Genomic DNA, 21,351 nt, shown 5'->3' on the forward strand with positions numbered 1-21,351 from the left:
ATATTTTCCTAGCTAGCAGGTGTATAGCTAAACACAAACTTATTCGCTTGTCTGACTTTATTCCTGATGGAATGCTCTTTCTGGAAAGTAGCTCGAGATTATAGGCCTTCTGAATACTATAGAAACAGGTAAAGATACACATCATAGGTTAGTCGTGGGTTTCATTATCAAGCAAAAGTCCGAAGCCAAATGCATTCAGAAGCAAAATAGTACACAAAATGTAATGTGGACCACTTTTATTTACAAAAGGCACATGGCCCGGGACCTAGAACGACACGTTGCGGGCAACTCCCCTAAGGAAGCGTCGCACATCACTAGCGTCGTATTCTCTAGCAAGTGTCTTTAACCGTTCTGCAGCCTTCGCGTATTTCGAGGCCTGCTTGAAGCGCTGGCCCATCTCGAGTCTTCCAAGCCGGTGAAGTTGCAGGGCGTCTTCTCGTTGTAGCACCTCCAAGAATCTCCAGAGAGTTGGGTGCGAGCACTGAACATGAGCTTGGAAGCTCCGGTGCCAGGCTTCCACTGAGTTCGTGGTCTTGGAGCCGCCCTGGAGAACGGTGTCGTGGTGGTTCCATAGCTTAATTGGAAACTGCGCATCTCTTCTGCCCCGTGCCGTTAGCCGCCCAATAAACACATCCTCGAAGTAGTCGACCACCGGGAGAAGTTCTGCGCGGATGCTGGACGCAAGCTCGGTGAATGCCCCCTCCACGTCGTCCTGGGGCACAATTGCAAGAGCTGGGATCATGCGAGCTTCCAGGTTTATGTCGGGGTCAAAAGCATACAGCTCCTGTAGTCCTTCCGACTGAAGTCTGCGGTAGACACATTGCGACAGGTGAAAAAAACACCCGCGCACGTCGGCGCTTGGGAAGACCGCCCTGAAAGCGTTGATAGCCGCCAGTTCGTAATCCACTGTGACGGTCCTTGGCTCGCAATCTCCCCCACACTCGGCGTTAAAGGAGCGGTGCAACGATATTCAATTGGAATGTTTTTCACTTGACACGAGCTTACTGGCACACCTGGGACTCAAGGATACTCACACGCAACGCCACTGGCCAAGAAACTCCTTTGTTGCGGTGTAATTTCAAGGACAAAAGCGATCATTTTCATTCAATCTCTCCTTTGCAAAATTTGATGACGTAACTCGGGGATCGCAGTACACCCAAGTGACGATATTTGAATGCGGTTCATAGATTGGACCCGAGCATTGCGTGAGCACTCGACTTGGGCTCGTGATAATTGCTAGCTCGAGAAGCATTCGGGTTGTGACCCGTGTCCAATCGCTACAACGACGACCACAGCCGAGCCATAACAATGTCTGGAACTCAGCGCGTGTCCTCCGCTTTGCCAACCCTAGCGCGTGGCTATGATCAACACTGGCGGCATAGAATCGGCTCCAGATCACGTGGCCGCTTGTTCTCGCTGCGAGTTGAGGGGGTGAACGCTGCTCGTTTTTCTTTAATTTTTTTCTGGGACTTCTATTGCGTGGGGTGAAAAACGAACGCGTGTTTCATAGGTCATTAACGTTGGGGATCCGTTTTAAGCGGTATTTGCGCAAAGTACAAAAATTGTTGCATCGCTCCTTTAAGGGTGTTCAGGGCTCGCGTGTACGTCCCACAGTCTTTCCGCGTTAGCAAAATGTATGCCGCAGGCAGGATGGAGCCGCCCACTTCGCAGTGTAGACTGTAAACCTGGTAAAACAACTCAGGCGCAACCTTGAACGTCCCGTCGGCGAACCACTTCTTAGATGTTCGGAGAACATCCACCATCTGCGGGCTGCAGAAGATAAGGAAACGGTCCTGGTCTTGCACACCGGAGTCATGCAACAGGAATCTGGACCCGTCAATCTTCGACGCGTACTGCGCAGGGATGACGACGTCTTCTAAGCGTGAAGGGAGAGGCATCGGCCGTTGCTCCATCGCCCGCGCCCTCCTGCATGCAAAAAAGTTGGAAATATTATTGCTGTCACGTTTCAACTATAGGGCGGTTACTCATTATTATTTTACTATATTTTCAATTTTAAAAATGTTTAGGCTAGCCCGATGATAAACTGGACATCTCCATAGCATATGAGGTGGCATATATTTTGCTAAGGTAGCAAAGATGTTAATTCGTAACATTCGTGTATAACACTTACCTTAATGTTCTCTTAACAGTGTCCTGAGGCGGTAAGTAACTGCAAGCTTCCGGTGTCATCTCGGCCACCAGGCGTCCGACGATGGCTTGATTGGGTTCCTCAGTCGTCCGTGCTCTTTCCTTCATTGATGAGTACGCCAACTTGGCCTCTTGGTCCAGTCGGCTGAGAGCATGGCTGTGTTCGTTGATCAACTTGACAACTTCTTCGTCAATAGTGTGAGCCCTTGCTTTACACTCCAGTTTCCGGCTACATTGCCAGTATGTCTGCGAGGAATAGGCGTTTTTATAAATTATAACTTAGCTAAAGACAGGAAGAGTCGGCGTAACAATCTTCGTACTATTAAAAAAAGATCGCATTTGAATCGCAAACTCAGTGAAAGGCTCACCTTTTCTTTGAAGCAACGTTCCTTGTCATACTCGAAGCCTTTGTGCAGAAGTTTCAGCCCACCGCGGATACTTCGCAAGTACACAGCCATTTCAGGGAAGTGACGAGTTAGTTTGCACCAACACTGGTTGGCATACGACGAGGCGACACACAAGTGAGTCACCAATAGGGGCGTGTCCTCTAAAACCGGAAGTTCTCCCCCCTCCCTCCGCTTCACATCTGCGGCGTTATGTCCTCTCCTGGACCTTCCTTCCTTTAGGGAGCCTCAATGTGCGCTTTGCTAGGGTGATGCCACCCTTTGTAATACCACTCGCCGACAAACCAGCAGCCATTTTGTTTCTCGGGGATAATCCGTGGGGCTTATAACCCTCCCGGAAACAAGCACCTTATCTCAAAAGTTCGGAGCAGCGCTGTGGAACCCACGGAGGGAGGATTAGCATATTCCCCCTCGGATGGGATTACCGATGGACACAAAGGCCGCTTTCCGGCGCGCGGGGAAACAATGAGAGGAACAAAATGGCGGTGGAAGAAAGTGTGGGAAAGGGAAACAGGCAGTTGGCATCACTCTATGCGAAGCGCACATGAAGGCACTCTACCTTCCTTTATGACAGAATGCGAAAAATTAACTGGAAAGGGCAGAAATAACTGGTGACATAAGACCAAATGCAGGGGTGCCCCCCTTTTCGCACCTCACCCGCTGAAGGCGAAACAAAAGAAAACGAATTCCTGCCTTGTTTGTCCGTATTGTCAATTTCTTCATAATTCTTCTAGGAGAGAAAAAAGGTTTGTTGAATGGAACGGCTTTACAAAAGGCAATTCCAGTGATAAGCCTATATCCGGACAAGCTATCTTGGGTTGATTGTTGGACACCGCAGGGGCATAACATAGCAGCCGAACAAAGGGTAGACTTACCTCCTCCCTCCCCTGCCCCTACTCTTCCCGCTCTAAAATAGTGATCTTAAAAAAAAAAAAAAGAAATCGGCATACCCTTATTTGTGTTTTTCGGTTTAGACCAAAAACTACTTATAGCATATAACTAGGATTCCATGCTTTCGGAGTTTAGCTTTCGTCAAATTTGGAGGTTTTTTTGTGTTTTCTTTTCTAAAAAATCTGGCATTTACCGGCGTTTATTTTCGGTAAATACTGAATTCTCAGAAATTACGAGTTTATCGAATTTTATTTCTGGTCAATTTCCAGATCTCCGAAAATGGTGAACAAAATAAAAAGAAGCTATTCACACTTCGACGGATGAAGACAACGAAATTCACTTTTATTGCACGAACTTTACAGCTGGTGCAATCACGGTTGTTAGGAACTCTATCTCAGAGCTTGCTGTAATAGGTGCCGTCATATTTCGTCAGCTATTGTCGCTGATGGCACGCATATTGACGAGATGAGCCTCTTTTGGCAATTATACAAGTTTTGGAAGGGCACTGGTGAGCGCTCTTGGTACCGTTTTATATTAGAACTAATATTTTTTGTGCTTTGACTTCGATATTGGAGTTTTTCAGATAAACCCGAATCAACGAAAATTTTAGCCGGCGAGTGCTTTTCAGAGTTTTTCGGATATATCCGAAAACACGGAGTCCTACCTATAACTACTCCTGGCGGCGGCCCCGTTCTTCGAAGCATCGTGTTGAGCTTCGTCCATGGCTTTGTCCTGAAGCCCGTATAAAGTTTCATCTTTCCGCTAAAGGCGAATCAGACCAACAAAGTCACCTCCTTGTTCGTTTTAACCAACACCGGTTGGTATACGACGAGGCGACACGCAAATATCAGATGCTTATCATATAACATCGAGTTCTCAAAGTGTAAGGTTAAGGTAAGGCAAGTTTCTGGCATTGTTGACCCTTTTCGTCACAAGTTCCCCGATCCCGGCTTCCCGAAAGAGGCGCACGGTTATCAACCTTTGTCGGAGGCGATAAGACTAGCGTTTATCCCCGTTTCTAAAAAAAGATGGCTGTCTTCAGAACACAAAAAGTTAGAGAAGCAGAAAGGTCCATTGTTCTGTCAACTACAAAGAATGAACCAAAAGGAGGGAAAAGTTTCTTATGAATGCCGAAGCGTTCTCTGTAGCGTTCGAGGAAACAAAGCTGAACAGAGGAAGAATTACTTTTTCGTATCAACTTGGGGGCGAAAGATAAATACTACAAGGGCGAGAAAACCAAATCTTGGGTGTCCCTTTTGTGTTCAACGACCATGCACCGAAATATCCATACACCGAAATGTCCATGCACCGAAAAGTCCCTACACCGAAATGTCTTGCACCGAAAAGGCCGCACACCGAGAAGTCCGCACCGAAAGTTCCTACACCGAAATGTCCTACACCGAAATGTCCTAGACCCCATTTTAAACCGGGCTGGAACGCGTTTCTTTTTTTTCTTTTTTACTTCTCGTTTTTATTGTTTCTTTTTTTGTCAGAGGCGAAATCAGGTGTACCTCTAAAACCGCCGACACACTGCTAATGCACCATTCAAAATTCAGTTTCAGACTTGGGCTAGGTGGCGCAAGCTACCCCCCATTACAAAGAATATAGCCATTAACATCTATCCATTCAGTACGCAGACACTGTCTGAGGCTGGTTTCTTTCTTGTCACATCCCTGTCACATTCGTCATATAGAACAGCTGTCTGCAGGCGTGTTCGAAGCACACACGTGTATGAAGCTTTGGAACATGCTTTGAGTGTGTGCGCAGAAAATTTTGTGATCATGTCTGCAGGGAAAAGCTCGTCATTTGTATGATGGACGAGCAGTAGGACTGTGGCTTAAAGCAGTTTCCTGTCATCCAAATGTTTTTCTAGAGGACGCCAACATGCTCCCGTTCGATCCGGGCGCTTCTCTGCGAGTAGTGTTATTACAAAGTCACGGTGGAAGGCAACGGTGCTTGGGTGGCTGGAAATACCGGCAGCGTCTTGAACTCTCAGAGTCTACGACTCGACCACCTCAAGTCCTGGAAGGCATTCGTTATCTTTGCAGAATTACAAAGTCTCATCTTTCCCTTCGTAGCATCCTCCTTCCCTCTCGAGAAAAAATAAGAAGAAAAAAGCCCGCTTGAACATCCGTTTGGAAGGCAACAAATCCCTCGAAATTTGTAACGATGCATTCAAGTGCAGAAATACGAAGTACGGCTTAAACATCGTAATAAAGAATTATGCAAGCACAAAATGTATTTCTGAAATACTATCGGGACACATTTGTATCGCGATATTGCCCACCCTGTAGTAACGGTAAGTGTTGATGAAGTAGTTCAATGTAATAGACTGAAATGAACTGAACGTTGGGGTATAATAATCGAGCTCAAGAGTGCTCTTTCATTTTGAACGCGTGTACACCTCCAAAAATTTAGACTTGGCCCGTTTGCTTCGATGCCCAATTCGTAAGTTATCAACGCCAAAGGCTAGAAATCAGAATAATGCACGGTTAATCTGCCATATATACCGGTCGCTTCGGAACACCGAAAACTTGGCGTCTATCGATGTCACTCGGGCGGATTCGCCGGAGCTGCTCAGCACGACGACCGGCCCGTATCTGTTATCATTCCCTTCCGCTGACCACGCATGGCGTTCGATACGAAACGAATGTTTATTTACGTAAGCTGTTCTTATCCGCAGATTGTTTTCTAACCCAACACAACGCAGCTAACCGTACACAACACCTGCCTCGAATCGCGGCTTTCACCACAACGATCGGAGTCAAAAGACGCTTTTTTTAATCCCGTGTTGCATCGCTTCGAGCCGAGCGAATAACCCCTATGCTATACGGAGAGCAAGTCATCTGCTTCTTCTTCGCGAGCTGCGGTGACGTCAGAACGACGCCGAGCTCCTATTGGCTGATTGAAACAAATAGTGGGTAGACCTCAATGCTGGATGCCTCGAGGTCTACCCACTATTTTTCTCAATCAGCCAATAAGGGCTCGGCGTCGTTCTGACGTCACCGCACTACTGCGCAGGAAGCAGACGACTTGCCCTCCGCATAGACCAACTCAATTCACTGATGTCTGCTGTCGGTGCTGCGCATGCGCAGACGCTTCACTCCTCCCGAGTTTGGTTTCTGCGCACGAGCGGTGCAACACACCTGGTGTGTGCAAAGCGAGCTTGTTTGGAAACACTGCATTGTTGTATACTTTGTTTTATTTTTAAGTCCAGGCGCAGCCCACGCAACGAGCTGAGAGGGACCAATAAGGAAGTGTCAAAAGCTCGAGTCACTGGGCCTTTCCTGTACATGGTTGGTTCAGTTCAGCAGGTTGACCTCTTCGTGATCGTCAACGAAGAAACTCTTCCCTCGTTGGTTCGGCGGTGATAGAACACGTGCGGAAACACGACGAACGGCATGTTGGTGCGCTTTGTGACGCTGTATAGGATTGGTCCCGACAGTTAGTCGTCGGCTGCGTCCGGGCTTATGGTGAACCGAAGGGTAGTTCGGAAACGTCACCACTCCAATGTGGGTTGCCGTAGAACTGGCTTCCCTGCCACGCGTGGATGTCTGCGGATAGAGCAGCCTCACCAAAAATAAAATACTTTTCTTTTTTTTTTTCTATAATAAAATAAAATTGAGAGGTGTTCAGATGCCGGATCGAATTTAATAGCGGAGTGCCATCCCTAGCTTCAACACTGTTTATATAACCGGTTGCCGTGGCTGTCTATTTCACTGCGAAGGTTATGAATGACCCAGTGATACTGAATTCGAACCAGTATTTACATACTCTTAATAAAAATGTAAAAAAAAAAAAAAAAAACTAGCAGACATTAAGGATAATAAATATCAGTACCTTCCGAGCACAACCTTAAGCGATTAAGAATAGACCGATCTCACCAGCCAATTTAATTACGCCACCGCAGCCGCAATGCATCGAGAAAACTTTCGTCTTTCTCCACGTGCGACAACCTCGCTGGAGCTCTGCCTGTGAAGAGCACAAGACGACACGAGCCCTCGCAAGTAGGGCCGTCTGCTCCCCGTGAACTTAAGTTATGGTGGAGTCACGCATGCGCCGAACGCTTAGTGAAATCGGTGGATTTTCTTCGTCCTCTAAACATTCGTTGTGACGCACGGTTACACCGTTCGGCAAAGCCCCTACAACGAAGGCAAGCTAGCTCAATCTGTGTAAAAGTTTGTTGTTTTTCTTTTAAGGAGGTCATACGTTACTCAACGTTTTGCAATCACAAGTTTGTTCAAGTCAGCGTCAACGATTAAGGAGAGATAGAAAAATATAAAAGTATTTTATTTTTAAAATATTGACGTGCAATTTTTCCGCATTTGGAGAAGTGAGCGGCGTTTCTGCATGAATAACAAAACTACAATAATGACTAAGAATATGATTCTTATACATTCCTAATATGCGTTTAAAGATTATCATTTTGATACATTTTGTGTCGCCTTATATGAAGTAGTTCGTTGCTAATTAATTTGCAAATGTGTCTCTAAAACGCGTTCATTTCACGTGTTTCGTAAATTATTTTTGCATAAAATATGTAGAAAAAATATTTCTACGTACACGCTTCGGCGTGAAATGGACGGCTGTGCAAAGTACCATAGCGAAGGTATGGCAATCTGGAAGCCTCGAGCTTCGAAATTTTAAATCTCCCGTAAGAAAAGTAGCTGCTGCGTTTGACTATGGCTAAATGCTCCTCCCAACAACGGGGCTTTAACGTATGCTTTTATTACATAAATATAAAAGAATAGGACCCGGGCGAATGTTTGCACGTTTTGACGTGGAATCACCGGCAGAACGTGTCGGAGGCACGTAACTTTCTTGTATGACGTTCACATTGGTCGCACGAAAACTCTCTGCAGTCATGATCGAAGCACCTACATAAGTAGAAAGGAAACAGGCTTCGAACATTCTGTCGCCATGTCTGCCGCGAACTGTCTGTCTTTTGTTGGCTATATGGGCACAGCGACGGCGGTTTTAAGCCGCAATGTGCGGAGCGCGAGTTCGTCTGCTTCTTGTACAGGTTTTGCGATGATGTCAGAACGCCGAGCTCCTATTGGTTGATTCGAAAAGAAATAGTGGGTAGACCTCAAGGCCTCTAGCATTGAGGTCTACCCACTATCCTTTCAATTCAAGCCAATCAGAACTTGGCGTCGCCCTGACGTCACCGCAACCGCCTGCGCAAGAAGCAGACGACTTGAGCTCCGCCTAGCGTCCTTTATGTTTCGTCTCGCAAGAAATACACGCGACATTGCAAATATCAGGAAAGCGCAGCCAAGTAACAGTTGGAAAACTTTTTTTTTTATCATATATATACGAAGAGATTATGAAGGTGCGTCGTCTGCGCTATCGCGTCTGATATTTACGGATACGAAGCCTCTTGCATACATCCTGTTATCAATGCCTCGTCTTCGTCATATGCTCTTACAAAAGAAGCGTCCCATCTCGTTTCTTTTTCTCACGACGGTCAAACACACTTGCGATAAATGACATTTTCCCATCCCCATCTCCGGTTTCTCTGATCTGTGCTTATCCACTTCTCGAAATGAGAACTCTGGTCAGTTGAGCTGTGCTTTGTAAATGTTCTATTCGCCAATAATAGGGGCGAGAAGTCTTCGATGTGGCGCGCGGTCCCCGCTAGCAGACGTTTCATTTACGTCTCACTCTACTCTACACCAGAAGTTGCGTGCGGTGCTATACCAAAGGTGAAGGCACGCAAGCTTAGGTCTGCAACACGCTTTCTCTGCACGACATCATGCGCAAGGATGGATGTGCATGTTGAAGCGACGCGCTCCCGACTGCTCCTTTCACGTTACGCAGATCTTGAGGTGGGAATAGGTAAACATTTTTGTTTCTCGACGTAGAAAGATACATATTTTCTTACCTGTATATATACCTGTATATATATGTACAGGTTGTTTCATAAGCTTTACAGATTTTTTTAAAAAACAGTGAAAGTTACACTTTTGCGGTTTGTGCAGGGGAGTTATACGGCCAAGGGAACATTATGTTGATAGATAATGTTTGCCATAAACATGGGTTCGGACACCAGCGCGTGCGGACGAGGAATCATGAGCTCCAGCGGAGCGGTTTTTGCGGCCCGGCCGGGCCGCGGTGCCAGGGAAGACGCAGCGTCTACTGACTACCCGACTATTCTGCCACCCCTGCCGACTGGTTCTGCGGTGTTAAACACCGTATTTTTGCGTGCTGGCGTTCGTGGCCGCCCGTACCGAGTCGAGGACTTCCGGGACTCCCTGCAGCGTCTGGAAATGCTCCCCGAAGTCACCGCTTTGGGGGCATACCAGATGAATCACATCAGGGCTGTGACTTTCAAGTCACCCGAGGGAAAGCGGAAGGCCCTTGCCGCCGGCGACCTCGTCGTCAAGGGGCGGCGATGCCTCGTCATCGACCCGGGAACCCGAGACATCCGCCTCAAGCTTCACTGGATGCTGTACCATGTTCCTGATGACGAGGTGAAGGCGGCGTTGGCACCGTACGGCACTGTAATCAAGAAGGGAACCGAGAAGTGGCGGGTGCAAGGCATTGCGGGCTGCGCGTCGATGACGCGAACGGCTGTCATTCGGCTCAAGCCTGGGCTTACACTGGACGACCTGCCGCATCACCGGAGGGCTGGCGCTCGTTGTAGCGCCGGGCAGGGCGCCGCTCTGCCTGCGCTGCCAGCGGACCGGCCACATCCGCCGTGACTGCCGCGTGCCCAAGTGTGAGTCGTGCCACCGTTTCGGCCACGACGCTGACCAATGTGTAAGAAAAACGAGCAGCATTCACCCCCTCAACTCGTAGCAAGAACAAGCGGCCACGTGATCTGGAGCATATCATATGCCGCCAATATTAATTATAGCAACGCGCTGGGGTTGGCAAAGCGCAGAACACGCGCCGAGTTCCAGACATTGTTATGGTTCGGCTATAGGGGGTATTCACTGGACGCCATATTTGTGGGTGCTGTTGAGAGCGCATGCTTAGAACGAGCTCGCATCAATAGGCTGCTAAGACCGGCACTCTGGATGGTGCGGAATGCACGTTGCAAAAGAACTGTGGAAGCTGCCATCAGCACGCGCTCAGCATTCGCGCACACAGCTATGGCCGCCAGTGAATACTCCCTATTGTCGTCGTTGCCGCGATTGGACACGGGCCACTACTTGAACGCTCCTCGAGCTATCGATTATCACAAGTCCAAATCGAATGCTCACGCAATGCTCGGGTCCAATCTATCAGCCGCATTCAAATATTGTCACTGGGGGTGCTGCGATCCCCCAGCTACGTCATCAAGTTTTGCGAAGAGATGGAAAGAAAAAGCTCGTTTTTGATCCTGAAATTAAACCGGAACAAAAGAGTTCTTATAACGTGTCAATTATTGTCTACCCTTTCTTAGCCGCCTCGGTGGCTCCGAGGCGAGAGCGCTGGCCTACGGATCCCTATGTGGCGGGTTCGAATCCCGGCCGAGGTGCCCGCAATCTGACGGAGGCTTATTGCCGAGGAGGCGCCGTGTAACCGAGCTTTCGGTTGCACGTCAAAGGATCCCCAGGTGGTCCAAATTAATCCTCAGTCCTCCGCTGGGGCGTGCCAGATGCCCGTCGTTGGTTTAGCACGTAAAAACCCCAAATTGTTTTTTCTACCACCTCTTGCTCTAACATTTTCAACTTCCATGGCTGCGCTCTTTCGACGCAAGCATCATGAACAAATCCTTACTGTAAAACGAAAACTCTTACCAAAAGTGGATGAGGCGGCGCGCACGCTAAACCCAGTATTAGCATTCAAACGTGTAACTTGCGAGAAAAGTCACTCCGTCATCACTATTGCGACCCCCCCCCCTCTCTTTTCCTGCTCGTACTCTGCCCTTTCTTATTAAAATTATACGTTTTATATTGATTTTGCGGTGCTTATAGGCCAATGGGCCGTTTCCAGACAAGCCCCCGCGAGGTGGGGGCACTGCGCCTGCGCAGGAACCAGATTTGAGTCAAGTGGAGCCTCTGAGCACGCGCCCTGTTGACAGCTACGTCATTGCAGAGGCCTGACGTCAGGACCGTGTGTGCGTGTATATAAGGTCACTACCGCCCACCACACACAAAAAAAAACACACACAAAAAAACGAAGAAAAAAAAATGATTTATTTGTCGCGTGTAACTTAGAGTAAATAAAAAGCCTAGTCAAAATTCACTCCTCAAATAAAGAACACTTCACAGTCAGATAATTCGTCGAACATAATTTGTATACACTCCATTATAAGCGAGACACGGGTGGTAGCTTATTTTACAAATACTGTAGAGCTTTCTTAGGTTGGCGAGCAAATTTTATTCTGTTATTATATGGGCAGTTTGTTGACCTACTGCAGAATATCGCGATAGCTTTTTTAGAGCGCAGCTCTTAGGGGCCCGTTTCCGGCTTGAGCGGCGTCGCCGTCGGCGTAACCGCGCGGTGCATCATGGGAAATGTCCCATAATGCACCGCGCGAGCCCCCCACCGGGGTCACGTGACCTCGTGGGGGGTCACGTGACCCCCCGAAACGTGACTCCCCTGAGGTCACGTGACCCCCCGAGGTCACGTGACCCCCCGAGGTCACGTGACCCCCGCCGATGTCGCGTGACCCCCCGATGACGTCATCGTCACTGATGACGTCACCGGCATCCACATCGTCATCGTCATCATCACTGATGACGTCACCGGCATCCACATCGTCATCGTCATCATCACTGATGACGTCACCGGCATCCACATCGTCATCGTCATAATCACTGATGACGTCACCGGCATCCACATCGTCATCGTCATCATCACTGATGACGTCACCGGCATCCATATTGTCATCGTCATCATCACTGATGACGTCATCGGCATCCACATCGTCATCGTCATCATCACTGATGACGTCACCGGCATCCACATCGTCATCGTCATCATCACTGATGACGTCACCAGCATCCACATCGTCATCGTCATCATCACTGATGACGTCACCGGCATCCACATCGTCATCGTCATCATCACTGATGACGTCACCGGCATCCGCATCGTCATCGTCATCATCACTGATGACGTTACCGACATCCGCATCGTCATCGTCATCGTCATCATCACTGATGACGTCATCAGTGACGTCACTGATGTCACCGCCATCGGCATCGTCATCGTCATCATCACTGATGACGTCATCAGCGACGTCACTGATGACGTCACCGACAATCGCATCGTCATCGTCATCATCACTGGTGAAGTCATCAGTGACGTCACTAATGACGTCATCGGTACCCGCATCGTCATCGTCACTGATGACGTCATCAGTGACGTCAGTGATGACATCATCGGCATTGGGGGTCACGTGACCCCCCCCCCTGGTTAGTTTAACCCCCCCCCCAGTGCCCTTCCCTCCTCCTCCTCAAGAGCTGCGCTCCAATTCGGCGTTACAGGGAGTTGTAAGCGGCTTTCATTTTTTTTTTATAATTTCTTAAAAATCTTTTTATACTTTGGTTTTGATAGTAGGACATTTTATTATGACAGCGAGCGTACTATCGCAATAAAGTAATTTATATTGCACGCTATGGAATGACGGGAGGCCGCACTGGTGAAATACTGCTTTGGTTTCAGCCAGGGCATTGCCGTTTCTAAGGTCAGTCGTGCATGGAACTTTGCGGATCGGAAGATATTCAGTTTGCACGCGCGCTCGCTTCGAGGAAAAACACTGTCTCAAGACACATAGAAATAAAATAACGGACAAAGAGACACAATATCTCTCTTGCGATTTTGTGTCGCGTTTCCCATTATTTATTTGTGTCTCCGGATTTAGATCATGACGTTTCCTAGCCAGCTCGCCCGCGCGCATACTTTCGATTCTTGCAAGTCTCATTCAATACGTTTGTGCCCGTGCCAACTCCCGCTGTTGTCTCATTATGATAATTGAAACTTTTTTAGTTATTTTCAGGAAGCTGAATTGAGCCACCGAGTCGCTTCCACTGCAGTCATCTGAGGCGTCGGCGTGGGGAAGGGGAATGGAACAGAGCAACGTTCGCTGCCAGCGTGAAGATCAGCACCGAATAGAAAATGTTCTTCTGGTAGTTGGGTGGCCTTTTGGGGTGTGAACGTGTCCCCTCCCTGTAAGTCGAGAGGCGGGACCTTACTGGAACCGAATTTAGGTGCGTGTTCCTTTGTGTAGAGTGCGTATGACAGTCTCATATGATAGGACGGCACGATTTAGCCCCTCTACTTTGGGGGCAGAGTGGGCTAAATCCCACATCATCCGGGCAAGTAGGGGGGTGGCCAGACTTGTACGTTACGCCCGTTACGGGTACATAGTTACTTCTTTCGTGACTAAGTAACAACCTAGTTACTTTTTTTAGAGAAGAAACTTTGCTGCTTTTTAATGAAATAACGAGTAGAGATAGTTACTTACTTCCGGAGGGGAAGGTGTACAACATAACTACCCGGCCCAGTTTTTAACCGAACTCGGGCATGTAATTTGCACAACTACAAAACGCTACAATGTAAAAAGAAGTGCACAAAGTATGTCAGCATAGCCTCAATTATTCCTGAACGAACGCGTTAGAAAACCAGGAATTATTAACGATAAGTATTGGGAGCGGCCACTTCATAAAAAGGACACACTCGGAGAAACAAGGAACAACCGCGTTAATTTCAAGCTGCTGTAACGCGTTCCACTTGAACCGAAGTAACAAATAACGTAATTGGTTACTTTTTGAGTGAGTGACGAGTGACGGTATTTAGTTGCCGTATTTCAGCAGCGCGTACATTTCTGGTGACGACATATGACCGTACACAGTGGTCTCAACGTCGTGTTCGTTTGGAGCTTGCCGAGGCATATCCGTTCCCATCTAGTTCAGCCCAACGGGAGGGGACATTCCTCCGGGGAAGGAGTGCAGAGAGTCGCTCTTTCCAGGCGAGCAGTTGTCGCATATCTACGATTAGACTGCCTCAATGTTGCTGAGCCGGCAAGCAACATTGAGGCACTTTCTCTGCAATGAGCTTGTGCTGGCACCTGGTGCCTCTCGATGCACTCATAGAAAGATGGCGGGAGTTTCAAATTGTTTTTTTAGAGCATGTAATTCTTCTTAACCCCCGTCCCAATATTTTGCACGTCCGTCCGTTCGTTCATTTCCCGCTAAATTTAACAGAAAAAAGGACGTCACGTGGTCTCACACAGACTTGTGCTTGTTACTTGAAAACTGTAATGGATTTCAACTAAAAATTACCGATTATGATGCAATTAGATGCCAAGGTGCTAGCGAGCTGGACAAGAATGACGAAAATAATCCCTGAAGAAGGGGAACAAGGAAAACAAATGACAATCACAAATCTTGAAACACAACTAGGTGACTGGAGCGCGACTGAAAAAAATCTGCCTGCTCCGTGTATCGAACCCGAAACCTCTCCATTTCCAGGATCCAGAATCTCCGGGTTCTGCAGCGCAAGCTTTCGCACCAGCTTCTTCCAAACTAAAAGGTGGTTATGAGAAATCGTTTTAACGTTTTAAAACTACTTTTCGCGCGCTATTCGTACTCTTATAAAAAATAGTTAAATTAGTTTTTGTGCGTTTTGCGTACACTTTTCTAGAAAACAATAGAAACAGTTTTGATATTTTTCAAAAATGTTCTGGAACACTACTTTCATTTCTCGTACGCCCGGCTTATGGTAGTCCTTGTGAAGATAAAGTATTGTATATAAGAGAACGAGTGTAGGTGAACTCCTTTCATCTGTAAGCTGATAAGGCAGCCAAAGCTGCAACCACACCCGCCATCTCGCTAGCTTACGGCCTCCGGAAATGACCTTTGGAATTGTGCAGAAAAAGCTAGCGGTGCGCATGCTCAGTAGAAGCCTCTATTCTTCTGCTACGAGATTCTGAGCTAAGGAGCGATCTACGAAAACTCCCTTTTGACTCAAAGTTGATGAAAAGAAAAAGCATGGATTTAGCGCAACAATGTATTGACAATGCGGAATGGAGGTGTCACGGCTTACCTTGGTGTGTTTCCGTAGATTAGAGTTTGCTGTTCTTGCTGATGACAATGTGTGTGTTTTTTGGCAAGCAAAGTATGCACTGTATAGTTTTCGTTCTCCTTAATGGCCTGAATTTTGAGCATCTCATTAAGAGATGGCCATGGAGACGACGGACACTCCATGACTGAAAACTCGACCAGTCAGAGCAAAAGTGGCGGTTAAGGGTTATCGACCGTTCATCGGTTTTCACTTTCATGCCAATATACGGGGACGCCAGGGGAGGGGAAGGCATAGAGAGAGAGAGAGAAGCCGCGGCCATCGGTCTCACAAAACAATGGAGGATCACACCACTTTTACGCGTTTTCTCTCTCACTCCCTCTCTGTCAGCACTCCTTCGATGGCCTAACCCCCCCCCCCCCCCCCCCCTCTTTATGTTGACAGTTGACTGTAAAGTGAGGACTGGACTCGACCACCATGCCCAGACAAGTAAATCAAAAGAAGTATCCTCCGTACCCTCAAAGACGATGCTCTTAGCCTCGCACCGGGCGCTTTTCAGCCGTGCCTCAAGAGCGTGCTAGAATACAGTAGCTGACATCAAAGACAAAGAGAATTCGACCCCCTCGCGCGAGTCTACATCGTCTCTTACGCGAGTTGTGAACCCGCGAATCGAGGGGGTACGGACCCACGTTTGATGTCTGTGCAGGAGGCGGGAGACGTTGAAAAAGTTGGAAAGGGTGAAATAATGTAAAAGACAAAAACAAATAAACACGAAGATATTTCTTTCGCCCGGGAGACGAAGAAAAACACGATGAAAGGCGACAGAGAGCCTACTCAGCGTTGTCTTACTTGATCTTTGCCTTTCGTATGTTTGTACATGTCTTGCCCGTTCTTCTGGTGGTTCTAGTGACCGGTCATACAAAAAATCGTTCTTTCTTTCCGCTATTCTCCCCTTCCTACACTCTACAAAAAAATGGAGGAAAAAGGTTGCAACAGCGCATTTTCCTCCCTTCTACTGATGCGCACCGTAGCGGACACGAGCAGAAGGGAGGAACGAGACGTTTTTCTCCTTCTCCAGGCGGATGGGAGAAAGCCTCCTTCCTCCCGACTCGTCCTCTTTCGGTTTCGTTTTTTGAGCACGTCGCAAACGTTGTTTAATAAAAGTTGTTGAGTTGATCGAGCTTTAGCGGCAGCGAAGGCCTCCTGTAATTCCGTCTTCTAGTCTAAACGTGCAGAGCATTCCGGTTGCATTGACGTTTTTATCACTAATTTTATCAAATGAGCAAACGAAGCCGCTAGAAACAGCGAAGTTCCGGAGCAGTTCCGGAGCAGTGCCAGCAGCGCCACGTATACACTGGGTAAGATGGCCGCCTTCGGATGGTGGGACTCACGCTGAACTACAGTAGCGCAACCACGCGGAACTGTGTCGACGTTTTCGTCGTTATGGAAATCGCAGGAACTGCGTTCAAGACAGGCAGGTTTTGTTGCCGGCTGCCTGGGTGTCTTCCGTGCTGAGTTCGGTTCTGTTTTCCGATGCCAAATGCCAACCGGCAATCAACGGGGTTTTGTATTTGTGCGTGTCAGCAACCTAGCAGCAACGTCGTGATGGCATAGTTGTGGGTTGTGAACAGAAGACTGGAATTATCGCCGATGTGACCGTGTGTTCACGTATTAGTGGTGTAACAACAAGATGAGATGACGTAAACTGTCGGGCGTTGATGTCGCTGGTCGGACCGTGATCGGAGGGGGCGGTGTGTCGCAGGTTGACATTCCGCTTTACATTAAAAAGTTCAGTACCACTTGAGGGATCAGGTGAAATCGATCGACGTGCGGATAGTCATGTTGGAACGCTGGTCTTATCGTACAGTGGCCAACGTGACTGTCGGTTATCTCGTCCCCGAGAGCGATTGCGCTCTGGAGAAAGGACTGAACAGTACGAAATCGTGACGGAAAGTACGTATTTTTACACTATGGAATTTTAGCATTAAAAAAATAGTAGGTAAAATCGAAAAACAGAACAAAAAAAAACAAAAAAAACTACCCTTTATTTTGTTGTTTAAATATACTACGGTTCCTGGGGAAACTGCCTTCCAAGTGGCGCGCTGGGATGAGCGCTAGAAGTTTTCGAGGTCGCCACGGCGTCGCTCCGTACACTTAACAACTGCCGCAAGTCGCGGCTTGACTGCATTCCAGTTGATCGAAAATCGATTTCTCAGCCCGTGAAGCACCACTTCCAGCTGAGTGAATATCCGCTCTACAGAGATTAATTCAAGCGGCAATTGCAGCCTTGCGCGAAGAGCACAAATAGGAAAGCAAACACTACAATAGAAATACAGGCTATGAAGTGCCGTGTGGGGAAACAAACTCATGGCTTCGAACCGCATTGGAGCGGCTTGATTTATTGCCTTTCAAATAATTACGGCATGATGGAGCGTTTGCTTTTTAATAAGAGATTCATCCCCTGAGCCATTCAAAATACTATGAGAGGTATGACATTGCTGAAAAGAAATGAACTTGCTGGGAGTATTTTTATTGCTTATTCAGTCACCGAGAAATTCCGTACATTCAAGACGACCAGTATAAAAGACGGAAACGCAGAGCTCGGATGTAGTGTTCGGGTTAGTGTGCCGTTGTATCGATGTTTGTATGTGTCATGTATGTGTATGTGCTCAATGTATGATCGCCTGATGATTGTAGTATGCGTAATCTGTGTATAGTAGAGGACAAACTTGGACGTAGTTCAACTACTCTACTCAAACTACTGTAGTTTAACTACTTTTTCGAGTAACTTGGTAACCTCCAATTACAACTTGATTTGGGTAATTAGTAGTTTAATTTAACTACTTTTTTCAGGTAACTTCTACTCAAATTACTAACTACTTTCGAAATTATATAGTGCTAATTTTGCCCATCACGAAAGTTTGAGCGCAGAAATGAATAAGACGCCGGCAGATAAAGTGGCACTCCCGAACAAAGGGCCCCCTTGTTCGGGAAGGCGTCCTTGGGCCAAGGTGGCGACGAGCAGCCAAAACATAACACCGGCACGCACGAACGCAGGAAGAGATGCTTAACAAGCCTTGGTCGGGTATTGACCTAATCCGGTAATGCACGCAGGCGCCGCGTTTCCAGCTTCAACCATGAAAGACGGGGACACTCCGAGAGTTGTTATTGTTTTCGTGTTGTCTGTCTTTAGTGAGTTCTGACTCAAGCGGTAGGTTCCACGGGAGGCGCCACCGGAATGACCTCGCAGCTGGGCGCCTGTTCCCATGGTCGCCTTGTCGTCAGCGCATACGCCTTTGCGAAGCCGGACTCCCCCGCGCACAAATCCTGGCACGGATAATCCGTTCATGGGAGCATGTTTCCGCTTCCAGCTGCAACTGTATACGAGTGACGATGCTTGTTCACGTAATCCTTCGCGTCATTCCGACCATCCATGCCTGGGAGACTTCCTCTTTGTTAAAAACGATTTACTTGTCAGGCGTGTCAGGCGCATCATAATATTGTAGTCGGCGGGGGGGATTGCGAGTTACCCTTGGGAGATCATTTTGTTGGACCCGGCGTCAGCGGCGAAGTATACTTCGGTTCATCATCTGTTAAACCAAAACAATTTTTTTTTCAGTGGCGTAGCTATAACACTGCAACGAGACGCGCAGTCGTCCGGATGATCTCATCGTCGTGGCGCGAGACTTGAATCCTTGACGGAATGGTGCACTCGCTCAGCGTACTCTCAGAACGACGTCGGAATAAAGGGGGGCCAGTCATAACAATCTCAATTTGACGAAGAAAAAAGAAAAAAAGGAGGAAAGTTTGTTATAAAAGATCCTCTACCCGAGGCAAACCTCACATGTTTAGTCACGGACACCTAAGATGCCGACACTCGCTTACCCGACCCTGCTCAGCCTGTTTCTCAAATTCAACGCTGCCGTTGCATCCAGCCCGTCGGCGGAACGTCTATTTAGCTTGGCTGGGGACGTCCTTAGAAGGAAAAGGGGAAAACTCTCCTATCGAAGAAGGAGAGTTTTAGAAGGAAAAGCGGAAGTTTATCAGAAAACTTCCGCTTTCTGATAAACACGGCGCTCTTGCTATTAATAATTTCTTCTGCTCCATCTTTACTATCGAGGACTTACTAAATATTCCCAACTCGTTCCAATCCACTCACCCTCTCATGGATCCTATCGTAATTGACCGTACTGGAGTACTTAAGGCTATAGATCAACTAAAGGTGTCCTCCAGCTCCGGAGATGACCAAATTAACTCTAAGGTATTAATAAACACTAAACACATTTCTTCCACTTTCCTCTGCGACATATTCTCTCAATCTCTTAAACTCTCTGAAGTACCATCAGATTGGAAAGTTGCTAACGTCATACCCGTTCATAAAACAGGCGATCGCCAACTAATCAGCAACTATCGTCCTATCTCGCTCACCAGCGTTTCATGCAAACTCTTGGAGCACATTCTCTATTCCAACATAATAAATTTCCTAGACTCTCATAACCTCCTTTTCAAGCACCAGCACGGATTTCGCAAGTCCTACTCATGCGAAACTCAGCTAACAGCATTTCTAACTGACGTTTACTCAAATTTCGATTCCAATGTTCAAACTGACGCCATCTTTATTGACTTCTCCAAAGCATTTGACAGGGTCCCTCATCAACGTCTTTTAATGAAACTAAGAAATATTAATCTTCACCCCTCAGTAGTCAATTGGATTTCTGAATTCCTTACTAATCGCACACAGTACACTTCTATTAACAATATAAAATCTACCACAAGCGCAGTAACGTCTGGCGTCCCTCAGGGAAGCGTTCTTGGCCCCCTTCTTTTTTTAATCTACATTAATGATCTCCACCATGGCATCACTTCTGAAGTACGTTTGTTCGCCGATGACTGTGTCATATATAGACCCATTCATTCACGCCACGATCAGCTAACCTTGCAAAACGATCTCCAACTTATAATTCAGTGGTGTCATAAATGGCAAATGGCTTTAAACTATAATAAATGTAAATCGCTATCTTTTTCCCGCAGTTCACATGTTCTATCCTCCTCTTACCACTTTTCTGGCATCCCAGTAACTGCTTGTTCATCGTATAAATATCTAGGAATTCATCTGACATCTGACCTGTCGTGGACCACTCATATAACAACTGTCATCGCCGATGCTAACCGCACTCTCGGATTTCTTCGCCGTAACCTCAGACAAGCTACATCCCCCGTAAAACAACTAGCTTATACTACCTTGGTCAGAACTAAACTAGAATTCGCTTCTTCCATATGGTCACCGTGGCAGGCATACCTAACTAACAACCTGGAATCCGTTCAAAGCAGGGCCCTCCGTTTTATTTATTCCGACTATTCCCCATACGCAAGCATATCAGGACTTCGCCAATCAGCTAACCTTGACACTCTTTCTCACCGCCGCAGGGTGTCTCGTCTTTCTCTTCTTCATCGGATCTTTTATTACAACAGTCATCTCAGAAAAAGTTTGTTATCTCCTCCTTACCGCATTTTCCCTCGTCTCGACCATTCTTGTAAACTCCATCCGATTTCATCGTCAACCGTCACTCACCGAATGTCTACTTTACCATTGGCCATTGACGACTGGAACTCACTGCCTGACGTAATTGTTACCTTATCTGATACTAAAAAATTTTCTGCAGCCATTAGCTTATTTTTTCTAACCCATAACTAGATTACAGCGTGTTTTCGTAGATAAATAATTTTGTTACTTGTTTGTTTTTTAAGTGTTCACTCCCTTGTGTAATGCACCCTGGGCCTTCAAGGAATAATAAATGATGATGATGATGATCAAGAACTTTGAAAGTCAATTGCTTCTGCGAGCGAATAAACTATTTTGGCGAAAACGCAAGCCATAGATAGACTGCATTTATTTTAGGCTCGCAGGGTTTTTTATTGATGAAAAGTGCTGTTCATTTTGCTACCACTA

The 21,351-nt window shown here is 47.1% G+C and overlaps 2 protein-coding genes across 2 annotated transcripts; both read right to left on the reverse strand.

Annotated features, from left to right (window-relative positions):
* Positions 1–235: 235 nt before the first annotated feature.
* LOC115309039 lies at positions 236–941 on the reverse strand. The gene has a single exon (XM_029967181.4). It carries the CDS (start codon positions 740–742, stop codon positions 266–268), a length of 477 nt encoding a protein of 158 aa, XP_029823041.2. The 5' UTR covers positions 743–941; the 3' UTR covers positions 236–265.
* LOC120842434 (FLYWCH-type zinc finger-containing protein 1-like) lies at positions 757–2,606 on the reverse strand. Its single transcript, XM_040213558.1, has 4 exons — positions 2,517–2,606; positions 2,132–2,394; positions 1,570–1,926; positions 757–799 (listed from the first exon to the last, which is right to left on the reverse strand). The coding sequence occupies exons 1-4, from the start codon at positions 2,604–2,606 to the stop codon at positions 757–759; spliced, it is 753 nt and encodes a 250-aa protein (XP_040069492.1).
* Positions 2,607–21,351: the final 18,745 nt, after the last annotated feature.

This window comes from Ixodes scapularis, unplaced genomic scaffold, assembly GCF_016920785.2.
Source record: "Ixodes scapularis isolate PalLabHiFi unplaced genomic scaffold, ASM1692078v2 PGA_scaffold0__279_contigs__length_252992795, whole genome shotgun sequence".
Classification (NCBI taxonomy): Eukaryota; Metazoa; Arthropoda; class Arachnida; order Ixodida; family Ixodidae; genus Ixodes; species Ixodes scapularis.

What these genes read in the sequence shown, in the direction of transcription:
- LOC115309039 (XM_029967181.4), bottom strand. Translation starts at nt 742, where the DNA reads ATGATCCCAGCTCTTGCAATTGTGCCCCAGGACGACGTGGAGGGGGCA.
- LOC120842434 (XM_040213558.1), bottom strand. Translation starts at nt 2,606, where the DNA reads ATGGCTGTGTACTTGCGAAGTATCCGCGGTGGGCTGAAACTTCTGCAC. An exon ending in ACTGTTAAGAGAACATTAAG is followed by an intron (nt 1,927 to 2,131) that starts GTAAGTGTTATA and finishes TTTTGCATGCAG; the next exon opens with GAGGGCGCGGGCGATGGAGC. An exon ending in AACACCCTTAAAGGAGCGAT is followed by an intron (nt 800 to 1,569) that starts GCAACAATTTTT and finishes CGCAGACTTCAG; the next exon opens with TCGGAAGGACTACAGGAGCT.